The following is a 22,056-nucleotide window of genomic DNA, read 5'->3' on the forward strand; positions in this document are numbered from 1 at the left end:
TATATATATATATATATATATACATATATACTGTATATGTACTTTGCATGCACAGTGATGGAAGAGATACGCTTCAGCCTGCTAACAAGGTGAAGTTGTGGAGGTTAAATCTTAACGTCATGACTGTGTTATCATGATGACATGTGCTTACAGTTTCCAGAAAGCACCGTTTCCTTGATAACTGCTGAATGCATACAATTTATGTGTGAATATTGCTGAATCTTCCTCACTGTAGGCAGTAGGGGTTTGAAATTTGATCCCAATCTAACCTTGATGCATAGTAGCAAGCCCATTATTAGGTCAAATCTTTCTATCATATCTGTATTCCTAAATCAGGACTGTCCCTAAGAACGGATACCGTTGGGTGTTAAAGTATATCTAAACCCAAAACGTTTATTTTAGTTTTGGACAGCATAGGAGAACTTTGAAACTTCTGTAAGGTTTTTATATTTTTGTTTGAGTACCTGCTGAGTAGATTCTCCCTCTTCATGTGTCCTGGTGGCCATTGTCACCAACTTTGAGTAGTCACCTGTCAACAGGAAATCTTCCTAAGGGTATACTTGTTCTGGGGATAATTGCCTCAGACGGGATTTTTCTTATCTTGGAGAGATTTCCACATACTTTCTGTTGTTTCCTGCTGGACAGGAATTAAAGGGTATTTTCCTAATTGGGGCACAGACAGCAAACAGGAGTTTTTACTATTATCATTTTGAACACATGCTCCTGCGCTGAGCTCTCTCTCCCACTCAAGCCAGTGCTATAGTTCAACTGTTGGATGGAGATGATGCCACCTGGCACACTACTGCCACCAGCGGCAGCACTGAGGCATCCTCTACTGCCAGGCTAAGACCACCTAAAGTGGCCATAAACTCTTCCGGTCTGACAAAAGACCTACTGGAAACCAGAGTACTTAACCAGGAACTGCTGCACCACCAGGTTGAAGATGTGTACCAGGCAAGGTGCATGTGATGTTTCCCTGCTGAAGGGAGGCCAGCAGGTTAGTGCCACTATCACACATCACCTTGCCTGGCTGGTGGAGGGCATCATCAACCTGCCAGGGTGAATTGTATGTAACTTAAGGTTATTTTTGACCCTAAAAAATGTGAAATGTCTCTCTAGATGGTTTTTGGATGATAGTATGATAGCTTGTAGAAAAGGGGATCCTCCTAGGTTTACAATGCTTTCTCTTTTCCTGTCTTACCTTTCCTCTCTGTCTGAGCACATACTGTATCTCATCTATAATCATATGTTCCTTTCTCCAAATATACTGGACATTTCCTGAATTCAATCTACAAATCTGTTTTCCACTTCCTATACTGCTCAGGTCAGCCTGTAATACACCCTTATTCTTATAGATTAATGTGTTGAAAAGATATATTCTCCTCACGGTAGAATATGTGGTTGTTGTGGTGAAAATGAGGCAGAAAGATGAGAGGATATAGTTTCACTGGGATGTATGGGATATTACGTTTTACAGATTAGACACATATATCAGAATACTGTAAGAGAGTGGTCAAAGTAAAACATACTGAAAGTATTTGAGCTACCACAACAGCTTGCAGCTATGAAAAGTTTATTTGTTTGCATGCATAACTTGTATAACCACTTTTAAGCAGTTATATACTGCCTCTTTACTACCAAACATCAGTACAACCAGACAGGTCATGGTAAGGTGGGCTAAAGGGAAGCCCCTCACATTTGAACTCTTGGTTCCTTTTAGCCTACTTCACTATAACCTGTCTGGTTGTACCATTGGGTTGGTCCATTGGCCTACCCCATGAAAGCCATGTTTCCATAGACTGCACTGATGTTGGTTAACTAGTCTGAAAGAGCTGTATGCAGTTTTGAATAAATTACTCTAAAATATCAGGCTGTATCTGTACTATCAAACAGCGGTTCTTGGATGTACATTTGGCCACAGGGGCATAAAGGAATAGGCTGCATGGCTCTGCCCACGATTCTAAATTTAGGAGACCTGCAAAAAACTTCTGTTTTAAGAAGGCTCTACTCTGGGTACTATCAAAAAGAAATACATAAGCATTCTGCATATACTATTACCTGCCAACCTACTTGAATTTGGGGAGCTTATTTACAGCCCTTGACGTTTGCAATGGGGCATAAAAAAAGTCTTACAAAATAAAGAGCCTTTTTTTTCTGCATATTACGTATGGTTCTCAAGTCCACACCTGCATAGTTAGGTCAGGTGGATATGACCATTTAGATGGTGGTTCAGACACACCACTTAGGGATTACACCTTTGATGGAGACTTCTGCCTGTTATGCTATCTAATTGATTTACCGCTAATATATTTGTGTAACCTGTGTAAATATGTAAATATATTTGTAATAACCTTTTTTTCTTCATTTCATCCTTTATGTCCCCACTGGAAGATTTAACTGGTGTTATCAAATTATGGATCACTGGGATAGAGAGTGTGAATCTTCCCAATGGGGACATAGACAGCTGTAAATAAAAGGTTTTCAACACTTCCCCATTTTTAGTTATACCTTTATGGTAAATGCCTTTAAATGTACAGGTTGTGCACTTTTATAATGCATAAGCAGATAAAATGTATTCTATTATTCTATTCATTTTTATTTTGGAACATTATACTTTGCATTACACATTAAAGACAATGTAAAGGCATTTTTACAGTTTTATATAGAATAAGGATGTATTTTTATATGTGTGGATGAGAATCGACCCTTCAAGTTTGCTTTGTTAGATCATACTATCAGCTTTCTGGGCAGTTATTTGAGGCTCGTAGTTTTAGGGAGACACACAGCCACCCAAGCCACAATTTCTGTACAAAAAATTGTAAATAATGCAAACCTGATACATTTTCTCACTGCTCATGGAGCCAGAACTATGGCCAAAGAGTGTATAACCCCAGAAATAACATTCAGTATAAAGTTAAGCAGAGGTTGTATAAAGCTCATTTAAAAAAACACGTAAAGTGCATTAACCATCCACCCAACAAAGGAATATGTTCTCTATATATTGTCAGTATTCAATAAGGAGACGGCATACACAACATTTAGAAAGTCATCGAGATTCTTCGAATATTGTTCAGCAAGCAAGGTTCTCCAGTAAGTAGCTGTCTTTTAAAGTCCTATGAAGCTACAAGCAGTGCACATCTCCAGACCTAAAATAATTGTGTGTAAAAAATAATTCAAGCAATGACCTTATAAACTAAGAGCTCAGTTCAGCTTTACTCATTTTAGTTCACTTAGGGAAACCCAGGGGTCAAAACACAAATAATATGCAGTACAGAGCAAAACACAAATATAGCCTTACAATACTGCATGGATGTAAGTAAGAGATCATGAGAAGGTGGCAACAGGGTGTTGAGGAAATGCACCGCAGAAGAGAATCTTTCTTTAGGTGATTATTTTTCTTATTTTTAGGCAGAAAGATGTGGATATAGACAGTAGGTGGTCCACCACTTCAGTAATTCAGTTTAAACTGGTCTAAGGACCAAAAATCTTTGAGAACCATTGTATTAAGGTAAACCAGTGAATGAGGCTTGGTGATCTCTCAGGATCAGAGCTGTGTGCCTTGTGCCCTTTCCACTAGGTATTGGGCAGACAAGCTTATGGGAAAGCTATAGCTCTGGTGGAGACAGAGAAGTATGCTGCATATTACTAAATGACCTAGGAAATGATAGATCAGAGGTAAAGAGGAAGTTTACATACAATACTTACCTTTAGCACCATACCTGACCAGTCTTTGCTTGCTGCAAAAAAAAATTGGAAGTCACCCTCTACATTTTTAACTGAAAGAGAAAATTCTGAACACCCAGAAACAAATTCTGTGTTGCAACCTTATAAGAAGAACATTTGGGAGCTTTGCAGTGCCAGCAGAGCAGCTGGGGAGGAAGGAAACTTAGAGAAAGACTGTGGAATGGCGTTTCATAACAGGAAGGGCCTATAATGCACTTAAGGCTTGGCACACAAAAATGAATTAGGTAAAGAATGCACCTGCAGAACAGAGCAATATCAAGTTTCAAGATCAAAACAGAATCCTAGTCAGACACTCCTTATGGGGCTGTTGCAGAAATTTGGCAAGCACGTGAACCGTATTTGCAATAATGATTTTATCCATACCAGTGTCAAACCAGTCAATGGATATATGATTTTTCTCTTCTGCTGTCTCCTAACACTTTAGAATACAAATAGGAAATGTCAAAATGCTTTGGGGTTTTCAAAAATGACCCTAGGAAATTGACATACTAAAATAAAGGGTATACAAATATATATATATATATTTACTAGAGCTACATTGACATAAAATAAAGATTTTAACTCATAAACATTAAAGTATAACTATACTCATGTAAACTCTGAGCCCAATTGCCCAACATGTCTCTCACCAAGCAATCTATAGATCCAACTGCAGACACTGCAACCAGCTACAAGAGAAGTCGGGAATGGATGATTTCTCTTTATTTTTTGTGGATAAATCTAATTGGATGTGGATTGCATGTGTCCCAGAGGTAATGTTCAAGTGCCATCTGTACCTATAAAAATATATATTTGTTTAGAAACTTATCTCCAGAGGTCTGTTGCAATTTGTTGTACACCACACATTGAGTATCATGTTCAGAACCCTGACCTATCACTGCTGCATAACTCTGCATTATACATGAGGATGCTGAGGGACAGTCCATGAGTCAGAGTGGAGGGCAGAGAGTTGTGTGCTGACTGCCAGGAAAGCAAGAATCAGGTAAATAAAAGTCCTGTTCACGATACTCATGGAGAGAGAGTTGTGTGCCAACAATACTCATGGGGAGAGATTTGTGTGCCAAAAATACCCTTGGGGAGAGAGTTGTGTGCTGACTGCAGGGAAAGCGGTGGTCAGGTATGTAAAAGTCTTCTTTACAATATCAATGGGAAGCCCCATTGCAAGGGTAGATTGTTTACCTGAAGATAACATTTAAGCTAGGGAAAGGCAGAAAGATTTTGAAACAAAATCAGACAACATAAAAGGCTTTTGTGACTAATAAAGGTAGTGGCGGGGATCTTATGGAATCTGCTGTTAAGCAGGATGTTTACTTTAAAGTAGGGTTCACTTTACATAATTGTAGTAGTAATAGATGCATCCAATTACCTTCAGTACTGTACAATTTCCTTTACACTGTACATTTTTTGCTGCCTGAATACCCACAATGATTGTAGGGTACTTGGGTACATTTTACTGTACCCGTTTTTTCCTTGGCAAAATAACCATGGAATCTCATCAAACCCCATTAAAAAAGACACACACAGGCCTAGTATAAGTGACCCTGCTCCATCAAGTGCCTGACAACATACACCAGAGCAGGCTTCTTGTTCAAAAGAGGATCACACAGCTAAATATAACTAAAGAAACCCAGTTGCAGGGGTGCAGAATAGTATTTCTGGACCTGCTGTTTAACTTTTTAAATATTTAACATGTTTAACTTTTGATATTAAAATAGTAATAAATGCTCAAAGTTTTTTCAATAATCATTCCCGATCAAATACATATACATTGCCCTGCAACTTAGTTCTTTACTTTTTTACCCAAGCATAGTTATCATGTTTACAAGCAGCTACAACTCTATCAGCTCAGCTTCTCTGAACTTCCTGTTGAGCACAAGATCACAAGGAACAGAGCAGGGGCGTCCCGATGCTGGGTGTCAACCCGCCGAGACGTCATCGCGCACGCGCGACGATCTTCTGAGAGAGGAGGGGACAGTCACACGGCCGGATAAGGTATGCCGCCGGGTCCCCTCCTCTCTCCTGATACTTTTCAGAGGGGGTTGACACCAAAATGACTGTCAGTCATTTTGGTGTCACCCCTCCAACGGTGTCACCCGGGTGCGGGCCGCAACCCCCTTGTGACGCCACTGGAACAGAGCAGTGTCCAGCAGCTGTCCATCTAATAGCTGAGAGGATGGAGAAGGGAGGGAGAAGGAAGCTGGAAGCAAGGGAATGTCTTGCCTTGATGGACCTGTGTGTTAGTGGAGACAAACACAGCTTAGTAGCACACAAGGGCGGCTCCATAGGATTCTGCAAGGGAAAGAAGACACACTAAATAGGATATCGTGGCCAATGCTTAGGGGACCAGCTGATTCTGTATGAAACTAAAACTTTTAAACATTAAGGAGCAGAATCAGTAATAAGTGATCGGCATTTGAAATAGCTCAAAAAACTTTTGACTTTAATATCAGTTAAACATATTTGTATTGGAAATACAACAGCATACACTGATATACTATGTAATTTGTCTTTTGAGCTGTAGAGGGCAGTGTAGTGCAATGTTAGCCTCTATGCATGCTTATCTATGTTACACAAGAAGTTTATTTTTTTCCTTTCTGTTCTCAATGCTGTATACATACGTGTAATGTTCTTCTAAGCAAGTAAAACTTAATTCAGCATTCCTCAAGATCTCAGTGCTTCATCTGAACACATAACCAACAATTTGGACCTGCATATAAATGATATGAGTCTACTCAAAAAAGTCAAGCTTTTTTTTAAATGCATATCATGCCGTTGATATTGTCTGCAAAATAACATGGCAAACCACTGAACCTTTTCTAAGACTTTCTAGATGTACATAAAAAAATGACCTGCCTAACATAGCTGACGGTGGAGGACAATATGCATAAATCTGCTGGCATCCTTGAGAGTAATAGAAAGCTATTAACAATTGATGTCAGCATTTATTCAATACCAAAAGAGTTTGGGTGGAATGACTCTTTCCCTATTTAGAGTAAGGTGACAGAGTCTTTTTAAATCCCAGATCCTCGATCTACTTATACTTATCTTTCTCGTGCTCCACTCTTAGTCTACAGGCATAACCCTGTGTAAACTCTGTGTCAGATGGTGCTGGAGCTCACAGAGAGTTGATTATGTCATCCCTCCATCATGTGACAGTGTTCAGGACTGGCAACTGGCTACTCAAGTCCAAACACCGAATCCTGGGAGGTGGCCACTTGCTCCCACGTACCTGGAAGCATAAAGTATTTCAGTATTTGCAGCTTGACAGGGGGTAAGCCATAAAGAGACAAAGTCACTTTGCAAAACTCTATTGCCAAAATAAAAAATATAAAGAAGATTATTAATACTTAACCATCTCGCCCCCTCATGTCTCAGATCTTTTTTCTCTAGTACAGCTATGGCCATTGTGTTTACAACCGTGCGCTGCGGTTCCACTGGCCGGCCTTTAGATCACTACTGTATCCCTGAAGTGGGAAAAACAGGAATCCACTGCCCCTGAAAGTGTGTTGCATGCTTAAGATTCTACTTGGCTCTACAAGAGAGTGAAGATACAAGGCATGGTTAGTGGGGCAGTTAAGTATTAATACTGTTCTTTTGCAGGTCTCAATATTTTGCTCCTGAAGTATTCACCTTACAAGCAACCCTAACATGTAATTTAGTTCGGACTGCTTGGAGACATCATAATTCTAAAGTTTTCTCAAAACATGGCATGTTAAATGTACATAATGCCACCCTGTATGATAATATTTAAAAAATTGTATAGTGTTCCAGATATCAGTGCATTCAACTGGCAGGAAAAGGGTTAATTGGATTGTTAAAAATAAAGCCTTTGCATAACTCCCCCAAACCACTGAGTAACCCCCCTCCTCATGTACATATGTGTATATTTATGCATGTGATCATGTTTGACAAATGTTTAACTTGAATTGTCTTGTCAGCTGTCATTTGCTTATTAAACAAGTTGCTAACATTTAAAGACCCAGACTCTCTTAGACAGTAGAAAAATATTTTTCTTTTTCAGATTTTTCTCATTCTCCCCACCACACTCCCTCCTTTCTTTTCTTCCTTTCTTCCCGTCAAATTCTCAGTCGGGCTCCAATTTCAGAGAAATATTGATGTAAAGTCATTTTACCGCTGGGGGCCTTTGGCATGAAAGAAAATGAGGTTTCTGTTTATGTTCTCTTACTATAGACTGTATTGCACATAAAACCAAATGATCTAAATGAGTTGTTAACAGTTTGACTGCCAGGGTCGCCAGTCTGCCAGTCTATGCCCATCCTTTCTCTTTTGCTTCAGCGGGTTAAGGTTGTTGTGTGACCTGGTCTGTTTCTTGCCTTTTCTTCAGCACTGGTGGTTTTCTATAATGCCAGAGGCTTGGCAGATGTGTGGAACTCTTACAGTTAGAACATAAATATTTTAGTTAGAATCTGGAAAGTGTTCATACTTTGTTAGGGAACAGAGGCACAAAGCAAACTTACTTGAAACTATTGTCTCCTGGAGCTGAGACTGTTGACGGGCCAGTGACATAGCTTTCCATGCAATCTTTTAAAATACATTTCCTGTTACGAGTGTATCTTAATGTTTGCTAAAAGTAAGTAAAGAGAGGCCGTCACTTGCCTATTCAGGGCAGAGTGACAATGACTTCCATTTAACCCACTCCCCAAGCAAGGTATACTCAATAATCCATTATACCCCCCTCAGGAGTTCACTTTGGGTACGCTCTGGTGTTGTATCGTATCAGTACTTACCTGGGTCGATGATATCGCTGCCCCTTTCACGTGACAGTGTTTGAACATGGAAATTGGCCACTCAGGAGCACTCTCACCTGGGGGTGGTCACATGCTGGGGGTCGGTGGGCTTTCTGTTACTTTGCTACTATTGGGCAAAGTGACATGGTCTCTTTAAAGGGTCATTCCACTTTCTCAAGTGAATTTGGGAAAAAGGAATTACCCCCTTTAATCTGCCCAACCCCCTTGCTATACTTACCTTTAGGTGAACGCCCCTTCCCCTCCGCAGGTGATGGTGCAAAATCTGTACCTTGCCGTGCCGTGTAGCGCAGCCCTGCGCTTTGTATTTTTAATTTCCTGAAATGGCAAGTACTTATTGGTCAGCTGAGCGTGCTTCATTGGAAGAAGCCGAAGAATCAGCCGAAGCTACGGCTGTATCCTTCGGCTCAATAGTCAATAACCCCCTATGTGTCAAGAAGCTATAGCCCTTACCATAAGATCTGCAAGGGAGTAAGGAGATGGCAGCAGCAGGAACCAATCAGGCTCTATTGCATACACATGTGCTAACAGGAAGAGATTGAGCAGGGGGGGTGACCATCAATGAGATGCTGTCTGTTCATTGTCCAGTCAGTTGTGCAGCTACAGTGAAGATAGAGTATCTGGAAGTACTTGTTGTCTGATGCAGTGCCTGGTTTTTAACACTGGTTGAACAGAATTACAAGTTCGGTTGCAAGGTAAACAATTCCAAGGTATATCTTCCAACTGTGTGCTTAACTCTTGACTTGAAGCTCAGATTTACTTTGTCATGTTCATGCCAACTACAGCCTGTTGACTAAAGATATACAGTATACTGCATCTCTTATGTGTGAAAGCCAATGCAGCGTTAGTGACTCTTCAGTATGAATTAGTGATAGAAAAGAATATCTTTTATATTGATATTTTTTAATATATAAAAGATAAAAAATGTATTCCTGTATGCAATACTGACAGATTTTCTGTAAAACAGTTTTTTATAAAATCGCCATTCTGTCAACGATTCAAGAGGTAAATCACTCTAAATAAAACTATGGTAGTTGTGATATATGCAAACCATGACTAAAACTTCAGTTTGGGAGTCTCAAAGTCAGCAAAGTGCTAAGCACATTTATGAAGCACATCACTGTCCTTTATAAATGTTATAATTTGTTTTAGCCATACCACTGCTTTGTGAATAGGCCCTTAAGTATGCATTTGAGTCTACTGGTAACTTACAAGTCTACCTCTGTGTGTTGGGAACCAAGCAGCAGAAGGATTAAAAATTTTTTAGCAATGTATAGCCATTAGTTTGCCTAAAATCTGTATTATTTAAATATAAAATGCTTAAAAAGAATGATTATACCGCAACAGCAAATTTCAGTAGCAGGAGATGCTGTAAATAAAACCTGAAATTACACCAGTGTTTAGTGAACTAAAAGGCAAGAGATCTCCTCAATGGGGTGCTGTTTTATATTGGATATTGTGTTTATGTTTCAAAAATTATTAAATATACTTCTGTACATTAAAACTGGTAAATAGGGATAAAACCAAGAATATGTTTTGTTAACTTCCATCTTAAGGTGGCCATACAGTATGCAAATTTAGTCCGGTTCTTTAAGAACCCAAAGATTTGCACAGTGGGTGCCGCTGTCTGCACCCTTTCGGTCGGCATCCCTTGATCAGCTGATTAAAGGAGCTGGTCGGAAAATCTTAGTACAAACAGAGCCGGTAGCCAATGAGCGGCCGGCTCTGTTCGGGTATTCTGACAGTGGCTGCCAGCCGCTGTCAGAATACAAACGAATCAGCAGGGATTCCTCGATCACCGTGCTCGTAGTGTTGATGGAGGAATCTGCTCTATTTTTTTTCCTTCAGTTGTTGGGTTGAACAGAAAAATAGAGCAGTGAATGTCAAGCTTTAGCCCAATAATTATGTCTTAGTGTTAGCCAGGCACTAATGGGTCAAAACACACAGTTTCCCATTATCACTCAGGCATTCTGTGCTAAGATTTGTTTACAGTACTTTTTGTCCTCTCCCCATACCCACAAAGCCAAAGTATGATGGAGAAAACCCCAGGGAAGCACAAACCCATTATTTTCCTTTGTAATGGCTGTGGCATTTAGTTGGAGTTAACCTGTAACATAAAACTTAAAGCTGAACTCTAGACACAAAAACTTTAATTTAAATATATTCCTTAGTAGCCACAAAGGATATAAATTCACTTTGTGTTCCTTCGCAGACCCGGTTTCCTAACACAGGTAGTGTTTACATTGTATAATAGTGCTTGTCTATCACAGTATTTGCATGGCACAGAGTCACCCTGTACATTTTTCCGGTGATTTGCACGGTCATTATCATAGGCACCGTAGGCAAAAGAGTGTCACAATTCGTAAAGAGAGCACCATTTTTAAAATGCGCTTTAGAAATGTATGTCCACCTACCCACCTTTATTTCCACATGACATTAGTAAAGTGGTTAATCTCTGATATATGGTTAGGTTATTTCACAATATAACATCTTTTGATCTTATTTTTTCACGCGCTATTTGTAAAAGTGGATTCATTTTGTGACTCCTCCTATTGCTGGTATTTAAACAGTTGCCAACCTTAGATCCCAACACATTACACAGACTTTTACCAAATGTAATATTTCAATCACTACGTGTGCTTTTAAAAAGTTAAAAACACACATACATTTTTGCACCTCTGCCCGGCTATACTGCAAAGCCATTTTAACTACATCCATAGCTTAGTTCACTGTTTTTTTACTCACACTTAAGCAAGAAGGATTTAGTGGTCTTAGTTTGAAAGTTTTATAACTTCTAAAAGAAAGACATTTTATTATATTTATTACTAAATGCATTAAAGCCATGACGTCTTCTTGAATGGGTCATTTCAATGATTGTGGGGGTTGAGTAACTAGACACCTAAGTATTGACTTGCGTAATGTTAGTCAAGTTCAGTTTTCAAAGAACTCATGGATTTCAGCAATCATAAATGTAAATATCAAACAAAAGTAACTTTAGAACAGAGAACCACAAGGTTTTATTGTCAACGGACCCCTTAAAACCATAGGGCAGATGTGGTGGACCACCTAAGTCCATTGGCTATTGAAAATCGAGCTATGGGGGAAAAGTATTTTTTTTTGCAGTGTCACTCATCACATTGTATGAACACACAATAACAAAGTGTTGCAGTTCAGGAGGAAACCATAGCAACAAGTTTTGTATCTGCCCATGCCATCGCTGGGCCCTAAATATGCCTATGTAAATAAATGAATAATTCTTTACCATCCATTAAATACTCAAGAATATAGTAATTCTTGGATACTTGGGTTATACTGCCACCTTCAGGAGGTTTGGACACTGGCAAACAAGGAAACATTAAGCCAGCCCCCTTGTAACTTCGCCTCCAACGTCATGCCTTTTTTTTTTTGGCTAGTGCCCTAGGAGACTGAACAGCTCTCCTGTGGAAAACTGTAACTATATTTTTTTTATAGTTTTCTCTATTATCAACCTGCTCAGTATTCCATGGATGTTTTTTTCTCTCCAATCAAGGCATCTGATATGCTGCTTGGGCACTATACAGCAGCTATCTGAATTGGTGTATCCTTAGCAATAACTTTGGAGGCTGTACCCAGGCCCCATTTGACCAAAGTGGCTAGCCTGCAATGTGACCTTCCAGCACTAAGCTCTATATTCTGGTACTTTCCAGATCTTAGTGTACTGTGTTACAGTGGCGTAACCAGAGTTATGGGCGCCCGGGGCAGACATTTTTTTTCCGCCCCCCCCCCATATTATATAAACATCCACTGGAACTGTACCCCCCACCCCCAAACAGATATATCAGCTAAGGAACTACAATTCCAAGTATGCCATCATTGTCCCTGTACACCCCCCACACACACACACACATATCACCCAGGGAAACTGTGTTAGTTAGCCATAGGGCACTCTCCATGTGCAGGACTGTGGCACAGCTTCTGGTGTGACCAATCCTCTGAACACTCACTGTTCCTTTTAAGTATTGTATTATGAATTATCGTAGTCTTCTCCAAATTTCTGGGAGTATCCCTTGAGAACTAATATGGCCTTGTATTTGTGGATATTTCCTTCTGCATCGAGCTTCACCTTAAAAGTCAATTTGCTTCCTATAGTTCTGTGATCGTGGAGAAGCTGTGTGAGTGTCCAGGTTTTATATTCTTGGAGTGATTTTATTTCTTCTTCTGCTGTCTGTCTCCATTGATTGGCTTTGGGGTTTGGTAATCTTTCTATGTCTTCCCACAATGTTGGTTCGAGTATGCTTTGTGTCTTAGCAGTATATGACAGCTTGCAGAGTGGTATTCCCTCTGTTCCCCGAGTGAACCTTCTAATTTTAGGTTGTTCAGCAGAATTTAACATAGAACTTGACTTATCCATTGTGAGTTCCACCTCTTGTTCTGACTCCTGTGCAGCTTCAATTTGCTCAGCTTCCTTTGCTGGTTCACTGGGCGAATTCACTTCACAACTTCCCAGGATCATTGTTTCTGGTGATGGGTTCCAATTAAAAAAACCGCTTCAACTTATTGTCACTTTGTCATTCTTTGGGTGGAGGATTCTATATCTATATATCTATATTACTTTGTTCACTATAGCCCATCAGAATACCTTCAAGGGCTGTTTTCTCCAACTTGGATCGCTTCTCATTTGGAATATAAGCTTAAGCTTTACATCCAAACACTCTAATGTGCCCTAGGCTAGGTTTGGATCCATGCCACATATCAAATGGGGTGCTTTCAATGGCTTTTGATGGTAGTCTGTTCTGTAGGTATATTGCAGTAATGACTGGTTCTCCCCATTATGTCTTAGGTAGGTTGGCATCTAACAGCATGCATCTGGCCATTTCTATAAGAGTGTGATTTTTCCATTCTGCTACACCATTTTGTTCAGGAGTGTATAGTAAGGTGGTCTGGGGTACTATACCCTGTTTCTTCAGATATGATTCCACTTCCTTACTGATGTATTCCCCTCCATTGTTGGTGCATATAATTTCTGGTTTCCATTGGAATTTGTTGCAGGACATGGCTACAAATGCTTGAAGTTTTTTTGATGCTTCATCAGATAAGTTGTTGTGTACCTGGAATAATCATCAATGAAAGTCAGTAGATATCTGTTCCCGCCTGATGTGGGAGTTTTCATTGGTCTGCACACGTCACTATGTATGAGCTCCATGGGGTAGGTGGTCTTTCTTTGGGTGGCCTGCGAAGTGGGGTACCTGTGGCCTTTGCTTCCATACAGCATTTGCATGTCATGAGCATTCGACAGGGTATTACGGTTATATCTTCTGATAAGCCTCTCTTTATCTCTTTTATGGCTTCTGGGTTTCAGTGACCTAGTCGTCTGTGCCATAGATGGATGCATTTGTTGTGTGAATTATGAGTGGCTGTCTTGACTTGTTCATCTGCAGTGATGAGTCTGTACAGGTGTTCATCCAATTTTCCTTTTGCAAGGATTTGTTTATTGTTTTGGGTTGTACATTCATCAGCTCGGAATTGAACTGTGAGACTGTTATTAGCAAGTGTTTTCACTGATAGAAGGCTTCCTACTAGGTCTGGAACATACAGTATATTTTGCACGAGGATACTCTGCTTGTCCCCTGACAGTGTGATGCAGTTCAAGAATCCTTGACCGTTACCTTCTGCAGTCATATTTTTCCTGTTTGCTAGGAAGACTTTGCCCTTTGCACTGAAATCAATTTCTGTTGATCTCATCACTAGTCATGCGGCTTGTTGCGCCTGAGTAAATACACCATGCGTGCGGTATACTGTTCTGAGTCACTTTAAAGGTGGCGCTCCATGATGTGCCTTCAGTTTCCTTTGTGGCTACCTTAGCTCTTTCTTTTGTAGCTGTTTCTCACTTTCGCTGCTTGGCTTTCCAGATGAAACAAGTGACCAGTCTTTTTACAGCGAAAACATGCTCTGCTTTCTTTGCTTTGCTTTGAGCTTTTGTGCACCTTAAGGACTTTCTCATTTTGTTCATTGTGCATATTTTCTTTCCTTCTGTCATATTCATTGATTAATTTTCCTTTGGCGTATTGTAGTTTTAGTTCCTGCTCAGTTCTGGTTTCTAGAGCATTAATTAGAGCATGTATGACTGTGGAAGGCTGGGTAGCAGTAATGCCTCCACGTGGTTATCTTTAATTTCCTCTCCAATTGCATGTAGTTCTCCTACAATTTCCAGCATGGCATTCACATGTTCACGCATTTCCTGGCCTTTTTCTTGCCTCATCCTTTACTGCTTGGGTAGCAGATATAGTTTACTATTTAGGTTTGAACGTTAATACAGTTTTTGTAATGCAGTCCACATGCCTTTAGCTGTATTCTCTTTTCTGATGTGGATGAGCTGGTCTTCTTCCACCAGCAGACTTATAAGTGCTTTTGCTTGCCTGTTCTTCCTGTCCCATTCCTCCATGGGTCCATTAGTGGGTCTGCCTGTACTCAGTACTTGCCACAAGTCATCTTTGCTTGGTAGCATTTCAAGCTTGAACTTCCATAGCTGCTAGTTGGTATTGTTGAGCTTTGCAATTGCAAACTTCATATCTGAACTGCTTGCTATCTTTCAGTAGCTTGGATGTGGCTCTTGTTGACTTGCAGTGTTCTGTTTAGTCCCTGGGCCCATAACCTGTTGGTTCTGTGTTTTAGATGAAGCACTGAGATCTTGAGGAATGCTGAATTAAGTTTTACTTTCTTAGAAGAACATTAACACTGAGAAGGTGGTTATATTATAAATTCCCCTTTTCCTGAAGACAAGGGTTCTGGGTATTCTGCTTCAACCTCTAGTTGTTGACTGGTTGGTCTTTGGTTGGGACATACCTTGCTTGTCCAACCTTCCTTTCCCTGAGGTCAAGGGAAGAGTTCAAGCATATCCTATGCTTAAACCTTTGCCATTTTTGTTTTGGTTGAAAGGTCATCCTCCACACTCTTGTTGAGATCCATCATACTTTTGGATAGTAGTCTCCCCCTAGTGTTGCTACCTGACTTGCTCTTGAACACCAGATTAGTTCTTTGTGCCTTTTTCCATTAGTAGCACTTTCCATATTTGCTTCCCCCTTCTTCATGAAGCCTTGTTCAGGCTTTGATTCCTTTGGATGACCTAGTAAGATATTCACATCCCTTTAATCTCTGAGTGGCTGTTGCCCACTCCATAGTTGGATGACTTTTGGACGTCTCAAATGTCCAAAAATTACTATATTCCTGTGTCCCTTAAAGGAGTTCAGGAAAAAGATTGTGAAGCAGAACTCCAGCCAAATATTAAAATCACCCAGTACTTAGTTCATAAAAATGATGACACTTTTTTATTATGCCCATTTTCATAATAATTTCCAACTTAGGACCAACTACGCTATCTGGCCGCCACTGAATTCTATCTAGCCACAGCATTGTCTGCCCTCCGTATCTATCTCATCCAATTATTTATTTATGATGAGGCAACACATCAGACGCTTCTTCCAATGCACACGCAATCATACTCAGGATGATGCTCTTCAGTGCTGATTTTGCACTAGACCCTACAGCTCCTCCCCTCCTCACGTTTGCTTTCAAAAGCGAGGGAGCGCTGAAAGTGTAATGCTATGTTCATCCTTCTGAACATGCGCAACACAAATAAATATCTTTTTTTTTCACTCACACACAATTCCCAGCAGTAGCTAAAAACAACATAAATGAAAAATGTAAAAATATTTTCAGGAATGATGATTAAAAAAATGTTAGACCATGAACACTGTCGTTTTCTATAGCATTGGTGGTCATTTGAAAAGTGCCCCCTTGGATTGGTGGTTGGTAGAAGGAGCATCGATGGGGAGGAGAAGAGACGGACTAGAAGAGCCTTTCAATCTGCCCTAATTGGAAAAGTGATAGGGTCTCTTTATGTGCCTTCTGTCTAAATTGGGTGTAGAAGATACTAGGAAGGTTTTAGGTGTCTTAAGCTGGAAGCATCATTGAAGCAGGAACTAATATCAATGTTTTATTCCATCTCCCTTTACAGATCTAAATCAAGATGTCCCTGGGACGTAGCACTTTATTCCTTTTGGTGGCTGCTGTGGGATCAGTGTCCGGAGGTGGACCAGCTGGAGGAGCATACCCTCAAATGAAATACATGAATCCAATGATTAAAGGACCTTTGGGTCCACCCTTCAGAGAGGGTAAAGGACAATATTTAGGTAAGATGTACTCAGTGTCAGCACAGATGCGAATCTTAGTAAGAATATAGTAAGAATGCTAAGATTGGTCTCTTGCTCGCTAATAATTTCTTCCAAAAAAACAAAGAACTTTTGAGTACAACATTTTTTGTCATGTCTTACTGATTATATATATATATATATATATATATATATACATATATATATATGTTTATAAAATACACAGTGTAAACCGGGATCTCAAACTGAAATGACCTGGGGGCCACTGGCCACATTTTCTTCTTCCATTGGGGCAGCATGAGGAGTGACAGGCAGGAGAGAGAGAGTGAGGAGAGAGATAGGCAGGAAATAGAGAGAGGAGAGACAGCCAGGGGGGAGAGCAAGCAGAAACAGCCAGGGGAGAGAGCGAGGAGAGACAGTCAGGGGAGAGAGCAAGGAGAGACAGCCAGGGGAGAGAGCAAGGAGAGACAGCCATGGGAAAAAGCAAGGAGTGACATCCAGGAGTTATAGTGGGGAGAGACAGCCAGGAGAGAGAAAGAGGGGAGAGAGAGTGAGGAGAGACAGCCAGGGGAGAGAGTGAGGATAGACAGTCAGGAGAGAGCAGGGAGAGACAGCCAGTGAAGAAAGCGAGGAGAGACAGCCAGGAGAGAGAGTATGGAGAGACAGGCAGTAGTGAGAGAGAGGAGAGAGAGTGAGGAGAGACAGCCAGGGGAGAAAGTAAGGAGAGACAGTCAGGAGAAAGAGCAAGGAGAGACAGCCAGAGGAGGGAGCAAGGAAAGACAGCGAGGAGAGACAGCCACGAGAATAAGCGGGGAGAGACAGCCAAGAGAGGGAGCAAAGAGAGACAGCCAGGGGAGATAGCAAGGAGAGACAGCCAGGAGAAAGAGAGTGAGGAGAGACAGCCAGAAAGAAGGGCAAGGGGAGACATCCAGGAGAGAAAGCATAGAGAGACAGCAAGGAGAGAGAGAGAGAGGAGAGGCAGCCAGGAGAGAGCGAGGAGAGACAACTAGGGGAAAGAGTGTGGAGAGACAGCCATGAGAGAGAGCGAGGAGAGACACCCAGAAGGATGAGCGAGGAGAGATAGCTAGGAGAAAGAAAGAAAGAGAGGAGAGACAGCAAAGAGAGAGTTAGGAGAGGCAGCCAAGAGAGAGCGAGGAGAGGCAGCCAGGAGAGAGCAAGGAGAGACAGCTAGGGGAAAGAGTGTGGAAAGACAGCCAGGAGAGAGAGTGAGGAGAGACAACCACGGGAGAGAGAGTGAGGAGAGATAGCAAGCAACACATCTGGCCAAAGCAGAACCCTTGTGCCCTTCAAGACTTATCTGCACCCTGTGTTTCAGACACCTCCTTGTTCCCTGAGTTCCAGCTTCCCTCCGTGTCCCGTGCCTCCTCCATGTACTCAAGTGGGAACACCAGGACCCCATGGTTGCCCCTGTCCGACTGACTTTGTGACATCTTGTGTTAGGGTTTCAAGCATGTACAGGACTCAAAACCCGGACTGTCTGGGTGAATCCCAGATGGGTGGCAACCCTAGCCAAGCCCCTGGCTGCTAAAAAAGATAAGAGCCCCTTTTCTGTCACTGGGCCTGGTACAGAAGGGCCGGCTCTACTCCCCTATTGGTGGCCGGGCCTGCAGGCCAAAAGTAACCAATCTGTGGTCTGGTACTTTGAGGCCCTTGATGTAAACAGTGAGTATACCATAATGTGAATTGGTTTACAGTACTGAGGTATCACAATTAGTAGGGTATTGCTCATAGGTAATGTATGTAATTTTTTTTTATTCAGAAATATCTTTTTAGGTTGAGGTACCTGAATTCATCTGGGTAATACTGTCAGGGAGCATAGCACCTCCAGGTGGCGCAGGAACCAGGTCCTGCAGTTCCTGCGCTCACCTACAGGTGTTTCCAGGCAGACAGGAGATGTCAGGTACCAGACCACCACTGGGTGATGCTGGAACCTGCATGTTCAGTCCTCACCTGTGGCCACCTCCCAGCTGTTAGTGATTAATCACTACCTGGGAGGGTATTTAATCCCTCCCTGCAGTCAGGGTACTGCCACAGTATCCTGTTGCCATTTCCTATGAATTCTGAGCCCTGTTCCCTGCTTGTTGTCCGGAGCCCTGTTCCCTGCTTGTTGTCCGGAGCCCTGTTCCCTGCTTGTTGTCCGGAGCCGTCACCTGCTTATGTTCCTGAGTCCCGAGTCCTGTTACCTCCTTGTACCCTGACCTTTTGTCCCTTAGTTCCCCTGGCGTTTTGCTTTGCTCCCTGGGTTTACTTGCCTGTTACTTTTTGCATGTGGTTTGGTTTAGATGTAGTTGGTTACTCTTACTTGTTTCTGTTTATATTATTTTGGTTGGCATATTAAAACCTATACATAAACTCATTCGCCTTGTCTTGTGTGGTCACGCATATGGTCCTCCTGCGTGGGTACCTGCATGCGGTGTGGGGACACCCGCGCAAGGTACCTTGATAAATACCTTTATCCATAGTATGGGGAGAATTAGATAAAAGTAGCAATCTTTCTCTGTGACGGGCTTATAGACCCCAGTAGAAGCAGTGCTAAAGTTTAAGGTGCAGTAACTTATAACAACAGTTCATAAGTTTACATAAATCAGAAATATAAAAATGATTTCTGATTGGTTGCTCTGTTTTTATTTGATTTGCTGTTTACTATAAGCCTAATTTTACCTTTATTTAAACTTGCTTCTGTCAATTAATTACAAATAGTGCATAGTCCTTTGTCAATAGGTTAATCCTAATGAGTACCACTTCTAGATACAAGTATACAAGGGTGTCAGAATCAACAACCACTCAAATTCAAATGCTCATTAATCAACAACCATCTTCCGGTGCAGTTTTGAACCTGACTTTTTTCTATGAGAAAATACACACCAAAATCTTTAAAACACTTTGATGACTTCTTGACATCATGATATTGCATGCATGCAGTTCAAAACATTAGTCTGGTGCCATCTGCAGGGCGTCCAGATGTTTGCATGCGCTGATGGCGAAAAAAACTTTTCGTTGCATTAGGTTTAGTTTTGTTGTACAAAGATTTTTATTGTAGAAAACAGGATTACAGATAACATCAAAAAAGTGAACAGAGGTTCACCAGGTAAGGTTTCAAAAGGAACCATAGTAGTATGTAGTCACATAACATATTAACAACAGGATATCAAATAACATATATATACAAAGGTAGAAGTATGCATTAGGTTTAGTTTTGATACACTAATCCAACTTTAAAGTCAGCCATCGACGAGAGGGTCTTTTTTTGCAAAATTTGAATGTGTGCAAATCCCAGAATATGTGCAGATATATTGACGAATTATCCTCATAATCAGTGGGTATACAGATCTCTTCTCCCAGCCACAAATGGTTACAGAATACAAGTGCTAATTCTCTCTAGATATATCACCTCCAAATGGATCAGTATATAAGAAAAAAGCACAAATGAATCAAACCGATAGCTCAAACTTTAATTTGTATTAGGATATCACACGTTTTGAAAACAAAATCCTATGTATGGTGTTCAGTACAAAGAACATTTAGGGGATCATTCACAGAGCTGTCGAAGGCTGCCGAGTTAATAACCCAGCCGAAGTGAAGTGAGCCGAACGCTGCTCGACTATTCACTTCTAGCTTGTACGACTGATTTCAGCTGTACATCGGCTAAAATCAGCTGTACATCGGCTGCATTCGGTCAGCTGAACATGCTCTGCATGTTTGGCTCAGCTCAAGTGCAGAAGGAGTTCGACTCTGCTGATCCAACATCTGGATCGGCTGAGCCGAAGCTCCAGAAGCTCACTCGCTGCCGTTCGCCCCTATTCTTATAGGGGCCGAACGGCAGTGAGTGAATAGCCAAATATCGCAGAGCGGACAAAAGAAAATATGTGAAATAAATTTAAATTTAAAAAAAGAAAGAAAAAGTTGAAAATTTTTTTAAAATGTATGAAAATTAAAAAGAAATTTAAATAGTTTAAAGAAAATGTAAAAAAATTAATTTTTTTTTTAAAACGCCAGCAAAGATGCCGGCACAAGAAAAACAAATGGATGGTGCTAGCAGTGACAGCTAGCTCCGCCAAACTGTTTCCTATTGGCCGGCACCTGCTAGAGTTTTCTAGCAGGTCCCGACCAATGAATAACAACTGGGCGGAGCCAGACGTGATCTCATGACTGGCTCTGCCCAGTTGTAATGACAGATCAGCGTCCCCAAATGACCTGAGGACGCTGATCTGTCATTATACAATAACAACTGGGTGAAGATGGCTGCGACATCATGGCTGGCTCGGCCTTCGGCAGGCCGTTCACCCAGCTTCAGCTGTCATTTCGGCTCGGCTGAGCCGCTCGGCCGCCTTCGGCTGCTGTGCGGGCTTTTGTGAATAGCCTATACAGCAGCCCTTCAGTTCAACTGAACCAAAGGGCTCTGGCGGCCAAAGAAAGCCGAAGGATCAGCCGAAGCTACGGCTGCATCCATCGACTCAATAGTGAATAACCCCCTTTGTATTCTAACTAGGAGCAGCTGAATCGCTGTAGAATCTTCAGATAATCCACAGTGTGGCTGTTTTACTAAAGGATTTAAGAATGTTCACACAATAAATTCAATTATCCAATCATGTGAAAAGAGCCATTATTTCTTCATTTTTCCCCCATCCTGTTGTTTCTTTTTAAAAAATCAATTTTGTCGTGTTTTACTTCTTAGGAGTGCACTCTGAGTCTGTGCGCCCCCTTAATGAGACCGGCCGGCCACATTGATATAAATGTTAAGACAACCGCAACCGGCCTTCTACAGCCGGTCTCATTAAGGAGGAGCACAAGGTACGCTCCTAAGAAGTCTCCGCCAACACTCATTCTTCCTCTGTGGCAGCACTGACTGGGAGCAAGTTACATATAGGCACACAGAGCCCACTCTGCGCCTATATGTAACTTCCTCCTAGTCAGTACTGCCACGGAGGAAAAATAAGTGCCGAAGGCGAATTTAGGCAGCCATTTTATATGATCAACAGCAGAGCTTTTATCTCAGCAGGGCAGTGCTCCAGAGTGTTAAGAAAGCTCAAGGTTAATGGCATAGTTCTCCTCAGACTGACACAATTGGAAGCATATGAGGCAATATAGGAAGGGGGAAAGGTGCAAAAAGAATGCACTGCATTGTATGAGTTCTGTCACTGAAGAATAATTGTTGATTGTTGAGATGTACATTTAGATTCGGATGAACTGCTAAATCAACGATTTTTTGTCAATTCGGCAGTTCATCCGAATCCGAAATACTATATACCCGAATATATAAATTACTTTATATTCGGGCATACAGTAATTCGTTGTATGGGCGCTGCCATCTTGGTGCATCTGACGTAACGGAAGAAGACACACGGAAGAAAATGTACATTTTTATTTGTACTGTGACA

The 22,056-nt window shown here is 41.3% G+C and overlaps 1 protein-coding gene across 1 annotated transcript in view; it reads left to right on the plus strand.

Annotated features, from left to right (window-relative positions):
- Window positions 1-22,056, plus strand: part of COL8A2 (collagen type VIII alpha 2 chain) — a 123,086-nt gene that overhangs the window by 85,939 nt on the left and 15,091 nt on the right. The window contains exon 3 of the mRNA XM_018576564.1: window positions 16,504-16,678. Within this exon, the coding sequence (XP_018432066.1) occupies window positions 16,516-16,678 (163 nt within the window). The 5' untranslated portion in view covers window positions 16,504-16,515. The remainder of the gene's footprint in view (window positions 1-16,503; window positions 16,679-22,056) is intronic.

The sequence above is a fragment of the Nanorana parkeri genome, unplaced genomic scaffold, assembly GCF_000935625.1.
Source record: "Nanorana parkeri isolate BGI_ZX_2015 unplaced genomic scaffold, ASM93562v1 scaffold70, whole genome shotgun sequence".
Taxonomy (NCBI): Eukaryota; Metazoa; Chordata; class Amphibia; order Anura; family Dicroglossidae; genus Nanorana; species Nanorana parkeri.